The sequence below is a fragment of the Trachurus trachurus genome (genome assembly GCF_905171665.1).
Source record: "Trachurus trachurus genome assembly, chromosome: 3".
NCBI lineage: Eukaryota > Metazoa > Chordata > Actinopteri > Carangiformes > Carangidae > Trachurus > Trachurus trachurus.
The window spans coordinates 2,561,649-2,588,423 of NC_139893.1; the positions used below are offsets into that span (position 1 = coordinate 2,561,649).

The window sequence follows — 26,775 nt, forward strand, 5'->3', positions numbered from 1 at the left end:
CCCACAGTAAGTTTTTTTTTTTTTTTACCAGTTTTACCTTTATAAAATTTAAATTATTAATTTATTAACCAGCTCCAGAGTCCTAGTTCTGGTTAAATCAATGACTTGTACCTATAGTTCCAGGGAGAATGGAGGCTCTCTGCTCTCTGATTGAAAGTGAGTGTGTAGTCAACACGAGGAGCAGCAGAGTTTGCAGGAGTTGGGTGGTTCAGATCCTAATAAAGAACATTTGTTTGGACAGTTGAAACTCTTTTTGGGGGAAATCAGAGAAGTGGGTGTTGCATGGAGTTCCCCTGTGCACCAAAAGTGCATTATTACACTTCTTATATATAAAAATATACTGGTATATAGACCTGACCCTAAAGTAGTAAAGTAGTAAAGAACTGGAGCCAAAGAGCCTTTGTGGAGGTTTCAGGGTGGATCCTCTTAGGGGAAGTGTTTCTGTTTCACCACCCAGTGTGGACACAATAAGACCCGTCAATCAAACCTGAACCAGGAACTTTATTGTTCATGTGTTGGTACGGAGACCTTGAAATGCCTCCATGAGCTCATTAAGGGAGTCGATGCTGCACAGAGATCTGGGACCGCTGCCAGGAATATTACAACACAACACACCATTTTTCATCTATAGGAACTCCCTTCAGTGCACGAAGCCACAAAGCCATGAAGCCATGAAGCCATGAAGCCGTCCTCCCATATCACAGCTACAATCCCTCCTCCATATTTATCTTGTTTAAATATCTGCACTCCTTTTTTTCAGCTTATTTCCTCCTATCTTTTGGTGATTTACAGGGAAACCCGTATGATTCATAATAGTTTCTCTTTCTGTTCTCCTTCTTCTTCCTTATTTCCTCAATGTCCCCACGACACTGCAAAATCTTACTGCAAAAAACTCAAAATCTTACCAAGAATATTTGTCTTATTTCTAGTCAAAATGTCTCTTCTAGTCAAAACAAATCTCATTATACTTAAAATAAGACTCATCACATTAAAAGTAGCTTGTTTTTTTGTTTTTTTACACTTTTTACTTCTTTCAAGCATATTTTCACTTTTCAAAAATCTGATAGTGGAGCAAGTTTTTCTTCCTTATTACAAACACAAAAAACTTCCTTTCACTGGCAGATTTTTCTACTTATTTCAAGTGAAAATTTGTTTGAAACAAGTGAAAATGATCTAAAAACACGTTCATTTTTGGTGATGAGTCTTATTTTAAGTGGAAAGAGATTAGTTTTGACTAGAAATGAGACATTTTGACAAGAAATAAGACAAATATTCTTGGAAAGGTCTGGAGTTTTTGCAGTGAATGTGTATTCTCCAGCACAGACATACAGTACAGTACTAAACTCCGGGGTCAGATGTAGGACGGTCATCTATCAGAACAAACTAAGACAGAAACCACAGTCATGAATTCTCAGGGGCTAAAATTTCCAGAACACGTAATAAATTCCCTTCATATGAAAACAGACGTGTTTTTACTGAACATAATAACATGACCTCTTCTTGTTTGCAGAATGCTTCATTGCATCAACTCATGGCTGCACGCTCACTGAATGAGCAGAGAGATTTGTTTGTTTTATTTTATTTCTTTATTTTAATCTTTATATTATAATTATATTTCATGCAATAAACAAACTCTGCAGACTAATTCACAAAACAAATCAGAGAATACAGCACAGCACCGCAACAAAGTGTGCTTCACATTGTTCTTTTCAATCTGAAGTGACCAATCACACGATGAGTCACCAGAGGAGTCGAGTGTTGGAGTAAAACTTGTTCTTCTGTTGATCAAGTCATGAACTGAGAGCCGGACAGATGATGAGAGTCCTTCCAGATGTTGCTCTCTCCACAGTTTGACCTCCTCCTCTTGCACTGACGGCAGCGATTGTACTGAGTGAGTTTATCTACGAGGAGCTGACCGGCAGACCTGAGAGACAGAGACAGAGAGAGAGAGAAGGATGGAAGAATAACAGAGGAGGTGTAAACACACGCTGCATCTGTCAGGAAGTAAAGAGACAAAGTTCAAGTGTTGAGCAAATTCTGACGACAAAAACAAAAACACATTCCTTACCAGAAACGATCAGGTGCTTTTTTACTCTAAACTGAAACTCATCTGCACCGCGAGTTTTCTTTTCTATTGATATTACTGTAATTCACATTAAAGGGATAGTTCGACTTTTTTGGCAAATTGGCCCATTGCCATAATCCCTATAGTCATAGCAGTAGGTTTGTTACCTTTAATTGTCGGTGCAAGCTATTTTTAGAACGGCTGAGCAGAGCTGTGAGCTGCTCAGAGCTACGCTAACGGAGGCTCATTATGGGATTTCTTGGTTTCCCCTCATCAAACTCATCAAATACAAGGCAAGGCCATTTTATTTGTATAGCCCGTTTTTACAAACAGTTTGTCTCAAAGGGCTTTACATGGCATCACAACAACATCCTCTGTCCTTAGACCCTACACAATCCAACAACTCCACAACGCTCTGGTGGACAAGTTGTGACCTGCACATTCACCACGCTATGAGATAATAACACAACGTTACCACACAGAGTTGTTTTAGAGGGAAATTCATGCAAAACCGCTGATGCGCGTTGCCTTCAGGGACAGTTTTTCATCATCAGTCTCTGTATTTCCCTCTAAAACAACTCTGTGTGGTAACGTTGTGTTATTATCTCATAGTGTGGTGAATGTGCAGGTCACAACTTGTCCACCAGAGCGTTGTGGAGTTGTTGGATTGTGTATTTGATGAGTTTGATGAGGGAAACCAAGAAATCCCATAATGAGCCTCCGTAGCGTAGCTCTGAGCAGCTCACGGCTCTGCTCTGCCGTTCTAAAAATAGCTTGCACCGACAATTAAAGGTAACAAACCTACTGCTATGACTATAGGGATTATGGCAATGGGCCAATTTGCCCAAATGTTGAACTATCCCTTTAACATCCAGTCAAACAGAGAGAGAAGCTGGACTACATGCAGTTTCAGGTCAGACCTCAGCAGCCGGCGCTCCTCCTCCTCTCGTTGGTGTTTGAGCTTCACGCTGCGACTCCACTCGTCTTCCAGAGACTTACTGACGTCTCGCTTCTTCTCACAGCGATGAACACAGTCCAGGATCAGGCTGAAGAGACGCAGAGACAGAAAGACAGAGACACAGATTATCTGCAGCTTTTCTCCTCCACACCCTCTTTATCATCCATGACATTTATTTTTTTTCCCTCTTCACTCACTCCGCTTTGTTAAACTTGAGCATCTCCCTCTCTCTCTCCAGCTGTGCTTGGCGTTTGTGCAGCTCTGCTTTTTTCCTTTGAGCAGCTGTGGTGAAATTGACTTGGAAGAGCTGCAGGTTTATACAAAAACACCACATCATCATCATCATCATCATGATCATCCGCTTCAACATGCTGCAGAGCAATTTAAAAACAGAAACATGCATTTGAACTAAAATAAAAGAAAATACGGTAACACTTTACAATAAGATTCCCTTAATTAACGTTAGTTAGTACATTATTAAGCATTAATTAACTGTTTACAGATATATTAACAATCATTATTATGTATTACTTAGGATTAGGAAACACATTAATGAATGTAGCCTATTAGTAATGTTTACTACTCAAAGTTAGTTAATAAATGTAAAAGTTGAATAATGTAATTAGTATGCATTACTCAGCATTAATTAATACATTAGTTCATATATTAATGCTTAATAATGTACTAACTAACGTTAATTAAGGGACCCTTATTGTAAAGTGTTACCGAAATTACTGTACCCGTATTTTACCATATGAGTATTTGCTTTTAAAAAAAAATATTGATAAAGATAAGATGTCATACTTTAGCTCTACTTTTTATTTTGTGATTCTGTTAATTGAACATTTTTCCTTTTTGATACTTTTATGACATGTAGCTGTTCATATTTCTGTCCTTGTCCCTGAGTGCTGCCAACGAGTTAAATTTAAATATAATGAAAACAACAGAGTTAATGTTTTTTGCACGAGGTCTCAATAAGAGACATTGTTTCATGGCTGCAGTAAGAAACAGATGTGACCTTGTGCGCCCTCTCGCGGCCTTCTGTGTGGCCGGCTGCCGTCTCACAGCGGCTGAACCAGCAGCCGTCGGCCCGACGCTGTGGAGGCTCCGGCAGCTTCTTCACCCCCCCGACCTGCAGGACAGAGCTCACTCACACTGGGGCCTGATAATACTACATTTATTTATTACCAGTCATAACTTATTTAAAAACAAACACAGTCGTTCTTTACTGTGGCACCTGCTGAGACTCACAGCCCTCTGTTACAGATGTTCCAGCTGTGCTGCACATGGGACACACATACACACACACACACAGCTTCATATTTTCTGTGACAGCTCATAAAAAATAACTAACAGTTAATTTACTCTTACCCAGGGGGCAAAGCAAAAAAACAGACACGGAGCGTTGTAAAAGGTTTGACAGCTGAAATGATATCTAGGAACTTCAAGGATTAAAACCTGGGTGGACAACCCGGTCAACTAGCTGCTGGAAAGCTACAGGAGGCAAAACCCCTTTCTTGGGTCATTTTGCTGGCGAAATGATGTAAATGCAAATATTTAGGTACAATGGCATAAATAGTCATACAACTATAACATTTGGCAGAGAGTATCTTGGGGAGGCATGAAAGAAAGATTCTGGGGTTTGTTGCAACTCAATTTTAAGATATCACCCTCAACATCCCAAAAAAGACAAAAAAAAGTACTGTTCGCCTGACAAATTCTCATGAAAATTATTATTTTTCAGCACTTTATGGAGAATATCTATGCCTAACATGTATATAGAAAATTTCCTTAATTCATAAGCTTCCATTTGAGTCCAAGATAGCCTTTCTACTGGCTACTGGAAAGCTACAGGCTGGCTCCAAACAATGCAACACCTATTGTGAAAAACTCCATGTTAACTGGCCTGATCAGAAAACATTCTATTTCTGGTCTCCCCAAAGTGAACAGATAGATAGAGAAGACCGTTGGCCACAGCAAGTGGGGCTTTTGAGATAGAAAGGCTATCTTGGACTCAAATGGAAGCTTATGAATTAAGGAAGTTTTCTATATACATGTTAAGCATAAATATTCTCCATAAAGTGCTGAAAAATAATAATTTTCATGAGAATTTGTCAGGCGAACAGTACTTTTTTGGTCTTTTTTGGGATGTTGAGGGTGACATCTTAAAATCGAGTTGCAACAAACCCCAGAATCTTTTTTTCATGCCTCCCCCTATGTGTCAAGATACTCTCTGCCAATGTTATAGTTGTATGACTATTTATGCCATTGTAGTACCTAAATATTTGCATTTACATCATTTCGCCAGCAAAATGACCCCAGAAAGGGGTTTTGGCCCCTGTAGCTTTCCAGCAGCTAGTTGACCGGGTTGTCCACCCAGGTTTTAATCCTTGAAGTTCCTACAAATCAACCGTCAAACCTTTTACAACGCTCCCTGTCTGTTTTCCAAAAAACTGGGATTTTGTCCCCTGGGTATCTGACGTTTTTTTCTTTCCTTCCGGCCTCATATTTCACTTCACAGCGAGATTAAGATAAAGCCATGTGATGAACGTGACAGGCAGGATGGGCAGTGGTCTGTGCTGCTGCCTTCCTTTGACCTTTGACCTTCCTCATCCTGCACAACACAACAGTACTGTACATTTTAAACCACCTTTACTTGACCCAATGTTGATGTTGGCACTCTGCAGGAATCAGCAGCATGAACACAGGAGTGTATTTTTAAATCGCCACAGTCAAACATCATATTGAAAAGCAATAACCACACGAACTGTTGTGTAAATATGTAAAAGAGTTGCTGTGTGACTTCTGCTGCTGTGGGTCTCTCCTTTAAAGAGGAAGTATGCAGGATATTCATGAACCAGCTTGTGATGGTTAAATAAATGACTTGTAACTTGTTGGAGGGAGAATGGAGGCTCTCTTTACCTTCCACCTCTTGTTGATGACGGATAAGACTACACAGATATACACATGGTAACATGGTAGATAAATAAATAACCTTATCCACCGCTCCATAGATTGATTTCTCACCGGCTTCTTCGTTGGAAACAAATGCACATGGAGGAGAGGAGGGTTAGAGACACAGAGGAGGAGACACCACACCTGGAGATACTGTTTTTTCATGCACTGATCAATTTTGAGATTTTGGGCTATTTTTCTTCTTTAATGTGTCTTCTTTCAAAAAAAAGTCGAAAGAAATCGTAGAAAATCCACATTAAGGTTTTTATTTTACTACATTTTGTCTCTTTCGTCAGTAGATTTCTCCTAAATTCACCAAAAGTTAGTCTGACCCATGTCATGTCAGGTGTCAGTGTAAAGCTCTTTCTCTCCTGAACAATGATGTAAGCTCCAAAAATCGTCATTTCCTCTGTATCCACAACCAATAGTAAAAGTACGATTTACAATAACAATCTATGGAATTAAAGTCTTTAAAGGCCGTTTTCTCAAAATCAGTTTTTCAGACTCAGACTCTGAGCTAGAAATCTCTCTTCAGCAGCACTTACAGACACCAAACCTTCCACTTTGATCCCTTTCTATATTCTGAAGGTTTTTACAGAGGGGATTGTTGATATATCATTCACAGCCTCATTTATACAACTAAAAACATGGAGAAATTAGATTTTTTTTTTAGGGCTGCATGGTGACAGTATTTTCTCATTTACAGAGTGATAAAAAGAGATATCCAAAATCCTCCTCTGTAAAAACTCTAATCATATGTCAACAAAATAAAACAAGAATTTTGAAAGTAGCTTTATCCATCGTTCAGATTTCTGTTCTGGAAATGAATGCAAATTAGCGCATATTTCATTAGATATTGCCTCATTTACATATTTAAACATAAAATTTGACAAAACTTGTAATACAAAAAATATTTGTCTTAATATAAGTGATAAACTTGGGAAGTTTCATGGTGATATCTGTTAGTTTACATTTTTTTTACCCTATTCACCTGTAGTGTCTCCCCTTTAAAAATAAAAACTGCTGTTTGGTGTTTGTTGTTGTGAAGTAGCAAAGCATCATGGGAGTTGTCTCCATCACTGTTTGTGAAACCTTTACAACAAAGTGTTTCCTTCTACCTGAGTGTCCAGAGCCATCTTGTAATGTTGAGTTCTCTCTTGTTTCTGTTGGAGCTGCTGGGCCTTCTTCAGCTCAATGCTAAAACACACACACTCTGGTTAAAGGGATAGTTCACCCAAAATTCAAATTTCACTCATTATCTAATCACCCTCATGTCCTCCATGGCTTCTCTGAGTTACAGGGGGGCTCCATGCAGCACTGCATGTCCATATGACAGTTGAGAACGGAGCTCACTTTTCTTCGTCCAAAAAGACACCAAAAAACATCCAAATACCTCCATACTGCTCGTCTGTAATGTCCCTCTTGTATTGAAGCCCCGACATGAGAAATTCTTCCGAAGAAAATTAAATAAGTCTATATTTTAAGCTTGTTTGTAGCGGAAGCTCCCAGTGTCTCAATTCACTGCTTTGCCGGTGACACCCAGTTCACAGCTCTGCAAATCGCGCGAGATTCCGGCAGAGCAACACTGGGAGCTTCCGCTACAAACAAGCTTAAAACATAGACTTATTTAATTTTTTTCGGAACAATTTCTCATGTTGGGGCTTCAATACAAGAGGGACATTACAGACGAGCAGCATGGAGGTATTTGGATGTTTTTTTTTTGGTGTGTCTTTTTGGACAAAGAAAAGTGAGCTCCGTTCTCAACCGTCATATGGACATGCAGTGCTGCACGGAGCCCCGCTGTAACTCAGAGAAGCCACGGTGTGAGTGTGTGTGTGTGTGTGTGTGTGAGTGTGTGTGTGTGTGTGTGTGTGTGTGTGTGTGTGTGTGTGTGTGTGTGTGTGTGTGTGTGTGTGTGTGTGTGTGTAGCAGACTCACTCCTGGACCAACTGCACCTGGTCCAGCTGCTCCACCAGCAGCCGGTTCTCCTGCTCCTCAGCTTCTCGCTGCCGTCGACTCTCCATCTGGTTCTGGAGCTCGTTCATGTAGCGATGCTGCTGGAGCCTCTTCACCGGGGTCAGAGGTCGAGTCGGGAAAATAAACGAAGTCTGAAAAGCCAAGAGTTTATCAGAGTTTATCACAATGTGATTTAAAACTTTTATCATCTGTGTTCAAACCTCTTTGTGTTGTAGTTTTAATTCATCTCATTAAAGCTCAAAGCTCAAAGCAATCCTCAACGAAAGTTATTTAAAAATCTGATTCTTTTAAATCTCATTTAAAAGTGTGTTTGGCTGCACTGTAGAAATGTTGCTCAATGCCTCCAGATTCCTGGCATACGCAATATTAAATTTGCACTTTCCATCACCACAGTTACCACATCTTGACAAAGTAAACACAACTGAAAACTAATGTCTATATGACGTTGTTGCACCACCTGCTATGAAGGTCACAACGTTTAATGTGTTTGTTCGTCTGCTTGTTGAATTTACAGTAAGTACTCAGGAGTCTCAAACTATTTACATGAAGATATAAACAGTTGAAACAAAACAGTTTCTATAGCTCCACTTAACTGTAATATGAGTAATGATAACAGTATTTCAGTTCCTCTGTGGTTGTTGTGAAACATATTTTACATCATTATCACACTGCAGGGACAACAACAGATGAACTTCTTCTCCTCCTCTCTAGCGTTGTAGTAGTTCTCCAAAACCACATTTTCAAGGTCTTGGTCTTGTCTCAGTATCGGTCGAGCTGGACTCAAAGGTCAAGACCACAGACATTTGCAGTTAAAAGAAAAATATGTCACTGCAATATTTTTCTTTTAACTGCAAATGTCTCTGTGTCTCTGTCTCACTTTGGTTTCTGTGATGTAATTCAATAAGTTCCAGGCAGATACGTCGGCACAGCAGAAGACGATAGAATTTGTAATTTCTGTGACATCCAAAAGGTGGAGAATGAAATTCATTGTGTTCTACTGTCCTTTCTATGACTCTATAAGACAAAAACTGTCAAGTAACCTAGATCCAAATAACGAATTTGTGTGGTTAGACGATGCTGAGAAGCTAAAACATCTTTTTCAGTTGAATATATTTGCATTTTCTTTATTTCTTGAAAAGGCTTGGGCAGTGAGACAAAGAGCGATATATAGTAGTTGAGTATTGAAAGTAATCTGAAATTGTTTATTTATGTGTCACACTTGTGTGGAGGGTAACCAACAGGAAGGGTTTTGTAATCCCATATGGGATGGGCCACAGTGGTGACATGACACGATATTTCTAGATAATTCAAATAGCTGTACTAAAGTATCTGCTTGTGTAACCATGGTAACAACTTGGTGTCACCATGACAACAGTGGGAGGTGACTTCAGCAGGTTCTGTGCTGTGTTTAGTTCTTCTGTTCAATACAAACTTTGTTCACATTAAATATGGTTTAGATTTTACATCAAATCATCTTTTCTTTGTAGCTGAGGAGGAATAATGTAAATATCAAGACACATGATATCTTCCTATATGTAGTAACCAGATAGTTATAGTGATTCGTTTAATGAATCCTGTTCCTTAATACTATGTATTGCTGATATGATGTATTGCCCTATGATGTGAGCACTAAGAACTGATTATATTATGAGCACTAACTACCTTGTGCCATCGCAAACGTGTGTTATGGCCTCACAAATGTATATTTATTAATGTGTCTTTGGTATTTTAGCTCATTGTTGCTCTTTTTTAAGGTTGCCTTTTATCAGGCAGAGGGACTGATGATGAAAACTAGCTTTTTTTTAGCTAACTCGGGTGCATTTACATTTGTTTTCAAACTGAATTATGAGGACTGGGACTGAGCACAGTGATGGACTTGTAAATGTTCTTGCTTTGGTTTGGTCTCGGACTTGGTCTTGATTCTGTCTCGGGTTAGATGGTCTTGACTACAACCAGGCCAGCTGACAGTCTTGGCTGGGCCCGGGACAAGATAATGTTAGATGGGCCCCCCCCCCCCTCCATCTCGCCTCCTTTCCTCCGGCTCCTTTCCTTCCTCTCCTCCTGCTCTGTCTTCCTCTCCTCTGTTTCCCTCTCCTGTCTTCCTCTGATTTCTCCCTCCCCTCTTCCTCTCCTCTGTCTTCATCTCCTGTCTTCTTCTCCTCTCCTCTGTATCCCTCTCCAGTCTTAATTATCCTCTCCTCCGTTTTCCCTCTCCTGTCTTCCTCTCCTCTGTCTTCATCTCCTCTGTTTTCTTCTCTTGTCTTCTTCTTCCTCTCGTCTATGTCCCACTCCTCTGTTTCATCTCCTCTCTTCTCCTCTGCTCCTCCACTACTTCCTGCTCTGCTCTTCGTCTCCTCTCCTTACAGCTCCGCTTCACCACCGTGACACACCCCCTCTCTCTCTTCTCTGTCACCGCCGGTAAAGTTAGCCTGCCGCTCCGCTCCACCATGACACTGACACACACACCCTCTCTCTTCTCTGTCACCTGTAGCCTCACTCTGCCGCTCCGCTCCATCGTTACACTGACACACCCTCTCTCTCTCCTCATCCGTAGCCTGACTCCTGACACCTGACTGCTGCTTGACCTCCCTCCTCTCTGTTTCTGTCAAAGATAACATGTTTTGTCAGGCTTTTGCACAAGCTAGGCTAATTAACGTTCGTCAGTTAGGTTACGTTACCAGGTTGGCCGCACTACTTACCTTGCTCTATTTTACTTGTCCCAGCTTCACCGTCACTACATTTTTTAAAATATTTGTTTAGAGCATTTCTCAACCCTTTGTTTTCCTCTTCTCTTTTTCTCTTTTCTTTTCTTTTCTGGGCACCGGACTTGTGCTGACCAGACATTTTGAGTGTAGGCCTTCTGAACTAATAATAACGTCAATAATAAATTCGATCACGGGCCAAACCATTTTTGTGTTTGGGGTGGGGGGTGGGGGTTCTTGACCACCACTATTTTAAAGGAAAATTAGGAAGAAAACAAATAAGAAAGACTTAAATGTATTAAACATATCTTTTTCCACATAGGACTAATTTGACAATAATAATAAAAAAAAAGTCCACAAAAAAAAAGTCCACAATTTAATGAGGGCCCAGTTGTGGGCCCCCCCTCTTTCCTGGGCCCGGGACAGCAGACCCGTTTGTCCCCCCCTATCGGCGGGCCTGACTACAACACTACTTCTCGGTGTGTGTTAGTTAGGAGGATGTTGGACTCACAGGGAACAGAGGAACAGAGGTCGTCTTCTCTTTCTTCTCTGACATTTGCAGATTGAATGTCGCAACCTGCTTCGCATGTTCGCGCTGCTCGTTCAGCTTCACCTGCAGGACGAAGACAGGAAACAGAAAAACTCCTCAGTCATATTCACATCCACTGAGTTCAGTTTAGTTTAGTTTGGTTTATGTGTTTATTTGAAAAGTGACAATGAATATTCATCCAAAAACCTTGTAACACAATGTAAATAAACCCGAGTTAGCTGGAAGGCTAATTTCCATCTGTAAACAGCAGGACGTGTTCTCACCATGCAGAGGGCTTCAGCTCTGTAATTAACAGTTGGAACATGCTGATGTGTTTTAGAGGCTCTTTGTTTTACTGAGCCATAAAATAACAGAACAAACACTATGCAGTTTGTTTGATTCTCAATTAGGATTTCCCAAGTGTCCCACACTTCTCTCCCAGTGTGGAGAGGGGGATGAACCTCTCCTTATTTGATGTTGTCATAACATACTGTAAGGCTTTTCTCACTTCTGCTTCTGGCTGTGTCAGTCTTAAGTTGGCTTGACAACAATGATAATGTTTACATCACTGGAATGAAAAATGCATGGAGCAATTGGACCAATGCAAAAGTTGGATTAGAAATAAAGAGTATGTCTGAATATTGAAACATTTTCCAGCCATCCCCCTCCTCACCTGCACACCAGGGTTATTATAGTTGACAAAGACTGAGACTAAAACTAAAACTAGCAGCGAAAAATGAATTTAGTTTACAGAAACTAAATAAAAACAGCAATAAACAAAGAACAAAACCAACAAACAAACTACACTGAACTGCAGATACAGTAAAATCAGCTTTGATTTCATTGTCATTTCATTTTCTCCCTCGATCAGTGTCCTGTTCAATATTTGCGTGCATTTTCCACCTTCTTGAGACGTCCCTTTCTTATTTGCAGCGGTTTTCAAAACCTGTTTGTTGCTGCTAGCCGTAGTCAGGGCCGTTGTATAGGGGAGAAAGGTGATGATAACTCTAGGGGCCCAGCGCCCAGTGGGGCCCATAAAAAACCCCAGTAGTCTAATCTTTGTATGACTGATTTATTCTGCATAAGACCCTGACTAATACTCATAGTACACTGTAAAAACTCAACATCTTTCCAAGAATGTTTGTCTCATTTCTAGTCAAAACTAATCTCTTTCCACTTAAAATAAGACTCATAACCTAAAAATTAACTTGTTTTTAGATAATTTTCACTTAAATTCACAATAAATAGAAAAATCTGCCAGTGAAAGTACGTTTTTTGTGCTTGTAATAAGGAAGAAAAACTTGCTCCACTGTCAGATTTTTTCTACTTATTCCAAGTGAAAATCTGCTTGCAAGAAGTAAAAAGTGTCTAAAAACAAGCTACTTTTAATATGATGTGTCTTATTTTAAGTAGAATGAGATTTATTTTGACTAGAAATAAGACAAATATTCTTGCTAAGATACTTGAGTTTTTGCAGTGTAATGCTGCATTAGCATCCAAACAAAGAAGGCTGAATAAAAAACGATAATACATACATAGTCTAAGGCAAAAAGGAAAAGTTAGGGGGAGGGGCCCACTTTAGTATTCTTTAAGGGGGCCAAGAATTCCTAGCAACGGCCCTGGCCGTAGCCATCTGCATTACTGCTGAACACAGTCATGCTTGTTTGTTCATTTCGCCTTGCAATCGGTGCCAAAGGTTTTGTGCTGCGGTTTTCCTTCATGTTCAGGTTTGTGGGGGTAAAAACATTGCCCTCTGCAGAAGAATAAGAAACACCAAAGACCTACCAAGGGTTTGGGGATTTATTACAACCCTTTGTCTAACCAAAGGAAACAACCAGTAAATAATAAACAATGATCATCAAAATAAAGACAGAGTAACAGCTGACCCTTATTGATTAAATGATCATTCCTTTGTTTCTAAGATGATTAAGCAGTCTAAAACCAAAACTTTCCCTTGGTGAGTCCGCTACTGTATACACTGTACACTTATGACTGTACACACACATTTCTCTTTTCATGTGCTTATAGCTGAGCTCTTTTTAAGAACAAAACTTTATCTATTTTCTTTTATTTGCTCTTGCTTTTAACTCTGTTTTTTGTGTTTGTTTTTATTCTGTTTTATGCTTCTATTTTTCTTTTTTTTCTTTTTTAAATGTTTTGTCTTTATGTAAAGCACATTGAGTTGCCTTGGTATGAAATGCGCTGTATAAATAAAGATGCCTTGCCTTGCCTTACACCGTCACACAGCAACAACATCTTTGTCAAATTTGCTGACGACACTACAGTAGTGGGGCTCATCCACAACAATGAGTCTGCCCCTGTCCACATCATATCAGAGGAGATGTAGTTTTAAGTTCCTCGGAACACACATTTCCAGTGACCTCACCTGGTCCACCAACACCACCGGCCTGGTGAAGAAAGGTCAACAGCGCCTGTACTTTTTAAGAGCAATGAGAAAAGCCAATCTGCCTCAGAAACTGCTTCTGTCATTTTACACCTGTGCCATACAAAGCATCATCACATACAACATCATAGTGTGGTTCAACAGTTGCACTGCAGCTGACAGAAAAGCTCTGGACAGAGTCAGGAAGTCAGCCCAGAAAATTACACACACACACACACACACAACTGCCGTCACTCCCCGACATACAGTACTATACCACACCAGATGCCAACAACGAGCACAAAACAGAACCCAGGACAGTTTCCACCCAGGCCACTGTTTGTTCACACTGCTGCCCTCTGGGAGGCGCTACAGTCCAACACAGTCCCACACCTCCAGACTGACCAACAGCTTCTACCCCAACGCCATCAGGCAACTGAACTCACACACATATAGAACTGCCACACGCCTCCCACACTGACACTGACAACACTGACTGCACTTTAAAAATGACTGCTGCACTTTAGAGTCTGTGCAATATTGAATTTTATTATTGTTCTATTGTTGTTGCTTGTGTGTCTTTCTTTTTTTTATTTTGACTGATGTTTTTTAACCACATGGAGGTTTGGAGTTTAAAGCAGAAGTAAGCGATCCGGTCGTTTTGGCTAATGCTGCGTTCCAGGCAGGCTTTTGAAACTTCAAGACACGACTTACGACTTTGTAGCGTTCCAGGCAACCCGTAAATCGTGTTTTTCCGTCCTGTTGCCTATGAAAGTCACTATAACGGCCACTCGTAACTTCTGACCCGTGAAGTCGTACCAGATCGAACTGGTACCACTTCACAGGTCGGAAAAACACGAGTTACGGGTTGCCTTGAACGCACCATAACTTCTTGTCAGCCGATGGAGTAGCAGCCCCCGCCCTCGTCCCTACGTCACCACATTCACGCACATCCCTTGGCTGCACACACAGCCCTTCATGCCGTTCTCTCTCCTCATTGGATAAAACTTGTAGGATACAAGAAAAGTTTTCTCCTGGGCTCAGAGCAGAGCAGAGGGACTGACAGACCCGTGTTTCAGACCAAACACTCTATGTAAGTGATTGCTGTCGGAAGATATAACTATTTAAGACTCATATTAACACAAAAATATTGCTTACTTCTGCTTTAAATAACTATTACATTGAGCCTCATTGAAGAGTTCATACGGATGCAACTGCTCAGCTCGCCATCTTGCCGGTGTAGGTACCAAATGTGTCCGGGCTTTTTCGTGTCAAACTGTTCAGAAGAGATGTGGCTTTTGACAAATGAGTCCAATATTTACTATGGGGCGAAGTGACTAACTTAGCCAACAACCGCGGTAGCATCCAAGTAATTGCATTACGCCACCATGTGCCACGTCATCGCCAGTCGCGGCCCCGGACACATCTGGCAGCCCGGACAACCGGAACCTCCACTTAGCGTGTATTTTATGATTTGCTAGAAATGGCTAAAGTTACAGGAAGATAATAATGCCACAGCCCAGTACGAGACTCAGCTTCTACAGTACAAATACAAGGCTTTCCTCCATTTTCATGGTGCTGTTCCTCACCTGTTCCTCCTCCACGCTCTGCTGCTCCCTCTGTTCGTCCTGCAGCAGCAGCAGCTTCTCCTGAGCCTCGTCCTCGGCCTGTTGCTGCTCCCTCAGAGACACCGGGACGTTCCTCTGAGCTCGCTGCATGCACAGGTAGCACAGCTCCTGCAACCAGGACGCCAGCTTTCAGCTTTAAATACATACAGGGCCGCGGTTGTTGACATATTCAAGGTACAATAACAGGGATGGTGGCAGTGAGAGTAAACAGTTGAGCACACACTCATTCTCTCTCTGTGTTTACTCTCTCTGTGTGTCACCTCACGTAACTAAAAATCTCCTGTCTGCGGCTTTTTTATACAGAAACCGCTGCAGTTGAAAATAACACCGTGGGAACAGAGAGACTAAAATCACAGTGAGTTTGCAGACGGGAAAATGAAGCAAACAAGACCACAGCTCCCTGGACAGAGACAGAGACGTGAGCCATAAAAACTGGACTCAGTCTGTCCACGTCAAACTTGACCAGAGTTTTTTCAAATGTAATTATTCAGTGTTATTTGGTGTCTGGAAGACCGGAGCCTTCTGGACTCACCTGTCCAGCACGGACGTGGCCGGAGCAGCTGACATTCACCTGAGGTTCCTCCACTTTGGAGATGCCGGTGTCGGGCCTGGGAGCAGAAACAAGACACTTCACTGTTGTATAATGTGTTCAGAGAGAGAGAGAGAGAGAGGTTCTCTGGCTTTTACTGGGGCACGAGGCCCAATAAATGAGCTGTGCCCCAGTAGAAATGTAATTTACAGTGGCATGCAAAAGTTTTGGCACCCTGTTGGATGAAGCTTTATTTCAAAGATGTGAGTAATATATAGCACATCTACTGTAAAGCACTTGGTCAATGCAACCTTCAGGTTCAGGTTCAGGTTACTTTATTGATACCCAAGGGTAAACTAGTTTTGCAGTCGAGAGTTAAAGGTGTACAGAAAAGAAAACTGAATTTAAGCCCACTCTGGATCATAACATTAGTGTGATAACTCATCTATCAGACGATGGAGGCCAAACTTTGTGCAAAATTCTATTTTTGCGTAAATCCGGGATGAAAGTGTGTATTTTTTTTTTTCGCATTGGATAATGCAGGCGCACGGATTATACGTCAGCCTGTACACGATTCACCAGCCACTGATATTGGATCCGTCATCCGTCATTCAAACGTCTGAGACACACACACACACACGGAGCTCGGTCTCGCCCCAAGCTTTGAATATCCCGCCCGCTCGATAACGACCAATCAAATTCGTTCTCCTTACTCGGGTAAACTCGTGTTGCAGCTCGTGACAACTCGGCGCGACAAACAGGACAAATGGCCATTTCTGTACACCTTTAAACAAGCAACAGTAAACGAACAATCAAATCAGAAACAGGACATTTAAAAAGAACACATACACATAAAACAAGAGACAGCTTGGGATCGACAGAAAGTGCTGCAGTTCATGAAATAAATATAAAAAGTAAAAAAACATTAAACTAAAAACACATAATTAAAATAGTTTTAAAAAAGAAGAATTAAAAACACCAAGAGCAAAATTTCCTACAAGTTAACTCATTGAGTGCCATTGACGTCTATGGACGTCAATCAAAATCCAACGCTTGAGTGCCATTGACGTCCATAGACGTCAAATGCAGTTTTCTGCGGCTGGTAAATGGGGACCCTGTTGCGCACACTCTGAGTAATTTTGGGGCTTCTGGGATGTGTAGAACGAATGAGACTGTAGATCAGAGCAAGAAGTGAAGAAGAAGGAGAAGACGAGCGCGATCGGTACGGAGATAACAAAGTTGGAAAAAGTTTCTATTTCTAGAGAAAACGACGGGCAGAGCCTGGAACAAGTGTAACGTGGAGCTGGAGGAAAGCTTAGCCACGGATGCTATTAGCATAGCTCCAGCATGAAGTGATCGGAGGACGCAGGAAAGGTAAACTCATCTAGATGATCAGCACCGAAATGCCGAAGCGAAAGCGGAGGCGGATCGCGGAGTCAGTGACCGACGTGACGACGAACCGAGAGATCAGCGCGGTGCGTCGCTGCCGCGGCCGCGTCCAGCAGAGAGGCTGAAGACGCCACGACGTCTCCCTCCCTCCTTCAGAGACGAGGGGATGCAGCAGGAGGAGAAGGAGGGGAGGAGGGGGGACGGGGGAGGAGAGGGAGGGGAGGGGAGGGGGGCGTAGGAGAGGCTGAGGGGGCAGCAACCGCTCGTACTTGTTGTATTTTAGTTGTTGTTGTTGTTGTTGTTGTTTTGTTTTGTTTTGTTTTGTTTTTTTTTTTTTGGGGGGGGGGGGGGGGGGGGGTCAATGAAAAAACATGTGAAATGAAATTTTCAGACGTCTTACATGTTTTTGAAGCCAAAATTAAAACGGATGAATCACTATTTTTCTTGAGAGACTCTCTTTCACAAAAATGCATTTTTCTCAGCTTTCTAGAAAAAAAGTGGTCTTTTTGGTGCAACCAGGCTCTATTCAACTTAAGATATATCAAGAATGGAACAAGGTACAAACAAATGGTTTTTTCCCTAGTTAAATAGAGAGTCTCCTCTTTCCTTTGAGCTGTTTGGTGTTTTCAGAGTCATAGTACAAAATATTCTCTGGGTCTTGACATATTACTCAAAATGCCCCAGAACGCTGGCACATGGCACTGACCATTTTATAAAAGGGCTGGCACTCAATGAGTTAAGAGTAAATAAATAAAAGCAATGAGATAAAAAGGGGATACATCGTGCTCCGAAAAGTGACTTGTGCAGCTTTTGTGCAAACTACAGCTTGTTTACCAGTGTTACTGCAGCTGGAACAAAGCTGTTTTTATAACGTTTTGTTCTGCAGTATGGTATTCTGCAATGCAACCTTGCATGTTTGAAAAGGAGTAGGAAGAAGCATTAGCTTATTAAAGCAGAAGTAAGCGATCCGGTGGTTTTGGCTAACTTCCTGTCAGCAGATGGAGTTAGCAGTCCCCGCCCTCGTCCCTACGTCACCACATTCAGGCGCATCCCTTGGCTGCACACACAGAGAGGACCGCCCCTTTATGCCGTTCTCTCTCCTCATTGGATAAAGGTTGTAGGATACAAGGAAAGTTCTCCTCGGCTCAGAGCAGAGCAGAGTGACTGACAGACCCGTGTTTCAGTCCAAACACTCTATATAAGTGATTGCTGTCGGAAGATACAACTATTTAAGACTTATATTAACACAAATATTCAGCTTACTTCTGCTTTAACTACTACCCCGTCTCCACTTGGTACTTGTTTAGCCTACTTCCTGTGTGTCCTGTTTCTTTTTTTTAAATGACATACTCCCAACACAAACAGACAAAAAACAACAACACAATTGCTAGTCAACAATACTGCGCAGCGATGGGTCTCAGGCAAATTCTGAGCAACAAACAGGAGAATAGGAAGACAGGACAGTTGACCTTATAATGTTCATTTTGCGCCAGTTTAGGTTTGAACCCACAATTTCTGGAATCAAAGACCTTTGTCTATCACACTGAGCTAATGGACAAGTGGCAGTGCTACGGTGGCTTCACAAACTGAGTAAGTTATTCACATCATGACATCTGTTTGACGAAGACAAACTGGTATTTTGATGTGTCATCATCATCACCCTTGCTGGGGCTTGAACCCACATCCTCTGACAGCAAGAACCAGCTCCTAACTCACTGAGCTAATTGTTTGTGAGTAAGATCTGCTGTGTGACTTCTCAAATAGACTCAGGGAGTCAGTATCCGAGCAGCAGTTGTCGAGGCAGATTTCAAAAATGGTCAAAATGCATCTAGACACCATGGAAATGTCGGTGCTTTGTTTTTAATGATAAGTGTTTTGCTTCATAACAGAAAATCTGATGTTTAAAAATGCCACTCTTACATTGACTGCAGTTGTTTCCATGAGAGCAGAACTCAAAATATTCTAGAAAATTCAATTTTTGAGATAAAACTCTGGTATTTGCCAAACTTCATCAACCATGACTCCAAAATATTGTAAATTTTTTTCAGGAAGATTGAAAATGTATTTAGCAGGAATTGGATGGTATATGTTTACAGTACTGTTTACAGTCAAACGTTTTCATGCACTGTAGGCTCAATTTTTGATAAATTAAAAATCTGAGAAAGAAAGTTTTGTGGAGGACGGTCTGGAGATGCTCTGTAGCAAGTTTGGTGACAATTGAGCAAAAATTGTGGGAGGAGATAGGTTTTTATAAGTTTTACAGTTTTTGAAAAAAACAGAGTGATGGACTTCATAATTTGTAATAAGTTTAAGTGGACAAAAGTTTCAGCAGTGTTGGGGTGACATTTTGGTGAAAGTTGCAAGACTGTAGCATGTACTGTTGGTTTGGTAGGAATTTTTAAAGTTTTAAAACTTAAACGCTTATTTGTCCTTGGAGTTGAGTAAATCTGGCATGGGGTCGAACATTTCTGTCATTATATTATGAGCACTAACTACATTGTGCCACCGCAAACGTGTGTTATGGCCTTACAAATGTATATTTATTAATGTGAATTGAATGTGTCTTTGGTATTTTGGTGCTATCGTAAATGTGTCTATTGTGTTACAAATGTATATTTATTAAAGGAGATATCAGCTTCACGGCCGTTTCGGCTAATGCTGCGTTCAAGGCAGGCTTTTGAAACCGTAAGTTACAGCTTCAAGTCACAACTACGACTTGGTAGCGTTCCAGGTAACCCGTAGCTCGTGTTTTTACCATCCTGTTGTCTGTGAAAGTTCCCTATAACGGCCACTCGTAACTTCTGACCCGTGAACTCGTACCAGATCGAACTGGTATGACTTCACAGGAAGGAAAAACACAAAGTACGAGTTTCCTTGAACGCACCATGAGTTAGCAGCCCCCGCCCTTGTCAGGCATCAATTGGTCCTCGTGCTACGTCACCACATTCACGCGCATCCCTTGGCTGCACACACAGCCCTTCATGCCGTTCTCTCTCCTCATTGGATAACACTTGTATCCCACAAGGAAAATTTTCTCCTCGGGTTACAGCAGAGCAGAGTGACGGAGAGACTCGTGTTCCGGTCGAAACACTCTATGTAAGTGATTGCTGACGGAAAATATGACTAATTAGGACTTATATTAACAAAAACATTTCACTGATATCTCCTTTAATGTGTCTTCGGTATTTTACCTCATTGTTGCTTTTTTTTTAAAGGTTGCCTTTTATCATCAGGCAGAGGGACTGGCGATGAAAACTAGCTTTTTTAGCTAACTCGGGTGCATTTACATTTGTTTTTTACAATGTTTTATAAATTTACATTGTCCCTTGTCAATAAATTAAACTGAAACTGAAACTGTAAAGTTTGGTGAGTTTTCGCCCATGGGAAGTAGGATTTCCTTGTAAGAAGAAAGAAGAAAGAAGAATTCCTAGGAATACAACAGTGTCTTGGCCCTGATAAAGAGTATAGAAACAAAATGTGAAAACTCTGGTGTTGGTCACACCCCTCTTCTTCCCTATACCTACTGAATACCATGTGTTTGTACGCCACTGCTCACCAGGCCCCGCCCCCTCTACAGGTACAGGTAGGGGTGGGATTATGCAAATTTGAAAACTAATGACATCATTGTCACACAACTGAGGGAACAGCTGGTAAAACCACATGGATTTCAACCTCAGGAGCCTGCTTACCCCTATCCCGGATGGGAATTACAAATGTGGCGCGTGTGCGCAGTGCAACAGCACTTTTAAAACATCTTCTTTTAAACACCCACATTCAGGTAAAAAGATCCCCATTAAAGGGCTCATTTCCTGTCATACCACGGGAGTTATTTACACAGTTTTCTGCCCATGTGGTAAACATTACGTCGGCAAAACCACCCGTGCCCTTAAGGTGCGCATAGCCGAGCACCGAAGCTCTATTAGGTGCAACAATGTAACATATCCTGTAGCAGCGCACTTTATTGAAGCAGGCCACCCTATCTCCTCCCTCCGCTATCTTGGCATTGAAAAGGTGACCACCCCCAGAAGAGGCGGTGACCTCGATACCCTCCTCTTAAGAAGGGAGTCTTTTTGGATTTTTTCATTGAAAACGTTGGCCCCTTATGGTTTGAATGTTGATTTTGATTTGAAACATTTTTTATAAATAGCTGTAAGCTTTTCCTATTCCGCTTGGAGTTTGAGGGTTTTGTCATCACTCCTCCAGCCTTATCACCTGTATTGTATTAGTTTACATTTTTTTAATCCAGACATACATTAGGCTGCGAAGTGCATTCGGCAGTCACTTGCAATCGTTTGTTCTCGATGCAAGTGGCACTGCTGTTTTGATAAATATGAAAAAGTTTTTTTGACCCTCTCTTTTTCTGACTGTGCATTTTTTTGACTGTACTTGACAATACATGTCCGATGTCGTTTTTTGGTTCTGCTAGATACTTTATTTACCCTCTGGAGTTTTGTTTTCTCATATTTCTCCACAGTTTTTATATCGTTTATAGCAGACACCCATTCCTACTAATTGTTATTCATCCTTTTCATTTGATTGGGTCTCGTAGCCTATATAGACATTTTTGTATACAATTATTTCTATGTATTTTGTGTTGTGGCTGTATTTTTTGCATTTTTTTGGCACCACATTATGGTGGTGTCCATAAAATTTTCTATATATTTGTTATATTATTGTTAAAGAAAAGAAAAAAGGTGGCATACATTGTGATAATACGTGATGAGGTTAATCACCCTGTTTATACTGATGTCGTCTTGGCTCGATTGTGGATGGACACGCCCCCCTCGAGCCCCACACACCTGTACCTATTTATCCTCTCATCAGTGTTCTGTGCCAGTACACCCTGAGGAAGACCTATGTGAGGTCGAAACGTCGGTCCTTTTTTAATAAATTATATATATATTTTCTACATCAAGGCTACGAGTTGAGCGACTGCTTTTTTCTTCCTTCACTGTTTTTGTTCCGGTTGTCAGCTCCTCTTCAATTCTGGTGTGCGCTCCTACCACGTTTTTTTCAAGAACCCTCAGGAGCCTGAACATGACTGATTCTGTTGTCAAATCTCACATTTTGTGAAAGAGCTTTCAAAAACGGATATTTCCATAATATGTCCCATGACATGTGGATAGATAGAAGCCAATTAAATAAACTTCTCAGCAGGTTAATGATTCTGCACCAGGTGGAGACTAGTACCCAGGGGGCAAAGCAAAAAAACAGACACGGAGCGTTATAAAAGGTTTGACACCAGAAATGATCTCTAGGAACTTCAAGGATTAAAACCTGGGTGGACAACCCGGTCAACTAGCTGCTGGAAAGCTACAGGCTGTCTCCAAACAATGCAACACCTATTGTGAAAAACTCCATGTTAACTGACATGATCAGAAACCATTCTATTTCTGGTCTCCCCAAAGTGAACAGATAGATAGAGAAGACCGTCGGCCACAGCAAGTGGAGCTTTTGAGATAGAAAGGCTTGAGATCTTGGACTCAAATGGAAGCTTATGAATTAAGGAAGTTTTCTATATACATGTTAAGCATAGATATTCTCCATAAAGTGCTGAAAAATAATAATTTCCATGAGAATTTGTCAGGCGAACAGTATTTTTTTTGGTCTTTTTTGGGATGTTGAGGGTGATATCTTAAAATTCAGTTGCAACAAACCCCAGAATGTTTTTTTCCTGCCTCCCCCTATGTGTCAAGATACTCTCTGCCAAATTTTATAGTTGTATGACTATTTATGCCATTGTAGTACCTAAATATTTGCATTTAAATAATTTCGCCAGCAAAATGACCCAAGAAAGGGGTTTTGGCCCCTGTAGCTTTCCAGCAGCTAGTTGACCGGGTTGTCCACCCAGGTTTTAATCCTTCAAGTTCCTAGAGATCATTTCTGGTGTCAAACCTTTTACAACGCTCCGTGTCTGTTTTCCAAAAAACTGGGATTTTGCCCCCTGGGTAGACTATAGTGCAGAGTGTCTGAGCTCAGGTGTAAAGAGGTGGAGGCTGAATATCAGTTAACAGCTGATGGACACAGAGAGACTCAGTGGGAAGCATTTTTCACCATGACGACTGGCCAGATTACAGGTAGGCTATGTATGTGTGTGTGTGTGCATGTGTGTGTTCAGGTGTGTGTGTGTGTGTGTGTGTGTGTGTGTGTGTGTGTGTGTGTGTGTGTGTGTGTGTGTGTGTGTGTGTGTGTGTGTGTGTGTGTGTGTGTGTGTGTGTGCGTGTGCTCACCTTGCAGGGGGGCGGTGGTGGTGACAGAGGAGGAATCTGTCCTGTGGGCAGTTGTGCATGATTGATGTGGCAGCAGGACGCGGCCTGAGGGGCAGTAACAGTAGAGGACCCACACTGAGCCACCGACCCACAAACAACAGCTGTGTGCGCTGCAATCTGAACCCCTCCACTGTGTGTGTGTCTGTGTGTGTGTGTTGTACTTGTCTGTGGCCTCCGTGGGGGGTGCTGGTTCTGGACTCGGCTCCTCCAACAGGCTGACAGCTTTCATCTTGGCCGGCTGCAGTGGCTGATGGGATTTAGCTTCTCTCTGCAGGGGGGCAACTTGTGCAACACAACAACAACAACAAAATCAACACAACACTGAGTGGGTGGGTTCACTGCTGCAGATTGATCACTATAGACCACTTGCACAATGTAATGTGACGTACTTCTTGCTTTAAAGGGATAGTTCAACATTTTGGCAAATTGGCCCATTGCCATAATCCCTATAGTCATAGCAGTAGGTTTGTTTCCTTTAATTGTCGGTGCAAGCTATTTTTAGAACGGCGGAGCAGAGCCGCTAGCTGCTCAGAGCTACGCTACGGAGGCTCATTATGGGATTTCTTGGTTTCACCTCATCAAATACAAAATCTAACAACTCCACAACGCTCTGGTGGACAAGTTGTGAGCTGCACATTCACCACGCTATGAGATAATAACACAACGTTACCAGACAGAGTTGTTTTAGAGGCAAATTCATGCAAAACCGCTTGTAGAAGCTAAAATATATTTTCCCTGCCATTTGCTGTAGGCTTGACGTCATTGCGTTGATGATGTCATTTGCATTCACACATTGAGGGGGTGTGGTTATTTTCTTTACTTAGTGAGTGTGTGTGTGTGGTGGCGGGAGTTTTGAACACAAAGAGAGAGAGAACTAAGCTCATATATTTTTTGTTGACCGTCAATTTACCATCATTTTCACCTTATCATCTCACCAGTATCATTATTATTATTTATTGAAAGGGCACGTATTAATTTCCCTTTTGATATAACTGCTTGTTGGCTCTTTTTGATTTTTGTCACAATAAACACTTTAAATTCATCGTGGACCCATGGAGTTCTTGGACGCGTCACAAAAGAGCTTTAAGTTCCTCAGCGGCTGAAGTTTGTTGAAAGACAGCCACAACATTAGTCAACAAAAAATATTAACGTTGAAATAAAAGACTTTGGATCGCGGAGTTGGATTGGATTCTCATGGGAATGGATTCAGCTCACCGACATGGGAAAAAGAAATCACAGCGGAGCACTGCGTAAAACAACAAAGGAGTGAAAAGCAATCACAGCGGCGGCGCATCACAGCCATCAGAAGCGGTATGTTGAGATTCCTTCTGTGTATTGGATGAATTTGGAACACAGTGTGGACTTGAATTGGATGCTGCTTGTCCAGTGAGGACTGGGACTGTTGTTTTGGCTTGTGTGTTTGTGCGCTGGACGCACGTGCCGAGTTCGGCGGAGTTTGGAAGCCGTGTGGATTGTTTGTGGCACCGTGGCTGCTCGCGCTTGTTGAATCAAAAGAGCGCACGGACTCAAAGTTGAGCTGTGGAAAGATTGTGAATGGATTCATGATTCATCTGTTGCGTGGTGTTTATGCTTTGCTGTGTATCATTGATGAGCTGTGCACGCTGGAAATGTCAAAATGAGTGAAGCAAAGGATGTGAGTGATGGAATGGAGAAGAGGACGGTGAAGCTTACAACCAAAGCGCTGGCTTATAAAATTAATACGCTTCAGCATGAGCGTCATACGGCGGTGAAGAAACTTAAAGGGCTCACACGTGAAATTAAGGAGCTCATGAAAAGGGATGCAAATGCAAAGGATGTGCAATGGAATTTGGAGAGATTGATTCAACTGTTTGAAAGTGCAAAAGCTGCCCATGAATCAGTGATTGTATTGCTTCCTGAGGAGGATCAAGAAACTCAGAATGACTGGTTTGCACGCATAAACAAATACCACACAGGCATTGTGGAGGATGTGAAACAATGGCTTTTTGACAATGAAAGACACTCTATGCAAACAGGTCATGTGACTGTGAATTTACCTGCTGCAGATTCAGACACTTCTTCCATCTTACCTGAGAAAGCACCTGTTGAATCAAAGGAGGAAATTCCTCCACAGGACAATCCTCCCCCTGACCTAACCTCAAAAGCAACATCTGATGTGCAGGAACTAATCCAACCAAGTGACAGTGTGTCTAACCTTGCAAGCAGCAGGAAAAGCAAACACAGTGCTTCCAAGGCAAGCTCTAAAGCATCAAGTACTTCATCTGCACGCATTAAAGCCGAGGCTGATGTAGCTGCTCTTGTTGTACGACGGAAAATGCTGAAAGATAAACATGTTCTGGAGGAACAGGAGGAGTTGATAAGGAAGAAAAAGGAGCAGCTGGAGCTGGAGGCCGACATTGCTGCTACTATGGCCAAGGTGCATGTACTTGGAGCATCAAGAGGATCCAGTGTACAAAGTCATCCAACTAAAATGTCTGATGGTATGATGTCATATTTTGAAAGGTATCAAGGAAAGAGAGCACTGGATGTTGAAGCAAAAGCTTTTGTGCCAAATACACAAAACATACAACTACATGGACAAAGTCTCCCAGATCAAAACATCACTAATCTACAACCCATTATAGGAGCTGCGACTGCGCACACAGCTGCAACTCACACCCAACCTTCCAATACAGATCCCAGAACACTCAACTCAACCATCATGAATGCAGGTGATCATGCACATGTGACAACACCAGCCATCTTACCTACCTCCAACAGTGGTGAACAGAACAACATATACTCAGTCATGGACAAACAAAATGAAATCACTGCTCTGTTAATTCATCAACAATGCCTTTCTTCTATGCCAAAGAGGGAAATTCAAGTTTTTGATGGTGATCCCCTTCAGTACCAAACATTCATTAAATCCTTTGAACACAGTATTGAAAGCAAAAATGAAAACTACAGAGACTGTTTATATTACTTGGAGCAATACACAAGAGGACAGCCGAGGGAAATAGTAAGGAGCTGCCTACACATGGATTCAGACAGAGGATACAGGAAGGCTAAAGCTTTACTTCAGGAGCATTTTGGCAACGAGCACAAAATTGCTAGAGCTTACATGGATAAGGCTCTTGCATGGCCATCAATAAAACCTGATGACACAAAATCCCTTCAAGCATACACCCTTTTTCTTCAAGGATGTTGCAACGCAATGGAAGATGTCAACTACATGAAGGAGCTGGACATGCCTTCAAACATGCTCATCATAAAGAAATTGCCCTATCGGCTGAGGGATAAATGGAGAACTGTGGCTTGTGATTTCCAGGTAGAATACAATCAAAGAGCTACCTTCAAGGATGTGGTGGATTTCCTGGAAAGACAAGTGAGGATTTTGACAGACCCAGTG

The 26,775-nt window shown here is 41.7% G+C and overlaps 1 protein-coding gene across 1 annotated transcript in view; it reads right to left on the reverse strand.

Annotated features, from left to right (window-relative positions):
• Positions 1-1,785: 1,785 nt before the first annotated feature.
• Positions 1,786-26,775, reverse strand: part of LOC311008062 (coiled-coil domain-containing protein 81-like) — a gene marked incomplete at both ends in the record, with an annotated part of 34,987 nt that continues 9,997 nt past the window's right edge. The window contains 12 exons of the mRNA XM_084001495.1: positions 1,786-1,924; positions 2,986-3,111; positions 3,221-3,330; positions 4,042-4,155; positions 7,097-7,175; positions 7,917-8,086; positions 11,169-11,270; positions 13,573-13,594; positions 15,202-15,305; positions 15,730-15,805; positions 23,346-23,429; positions 23,546-23,666. Coding sequence (XP_083857621.1) covers positions 1,786-1,924; positions 2,986-3,111; positions 3,221-3,330; positions 4,042-4,155; positions 7,097-7,175; positions 7,917-8,086; positions 11,169-11,270; positions 13,573-13,594; positions 15,202-15,305; positions 15,730-15,805; positions 23,346-23,429; positions 23,546-23,666 — 1,247 coding nt within the window. The remainder of the gene's footprint in view (positions 1,925-2,985; positions 3,112-3,220; positions 3,331-4,041; positions 4,156-7,096; positions 7,176-7,916; positions 8,087-11,168; positions 11,271-13,572; positions 13,595-15,201; positions 15,306-15,729; positions 15,806-23,345; positions 23,430-23,545; positions 23,667-26,775) is intronic.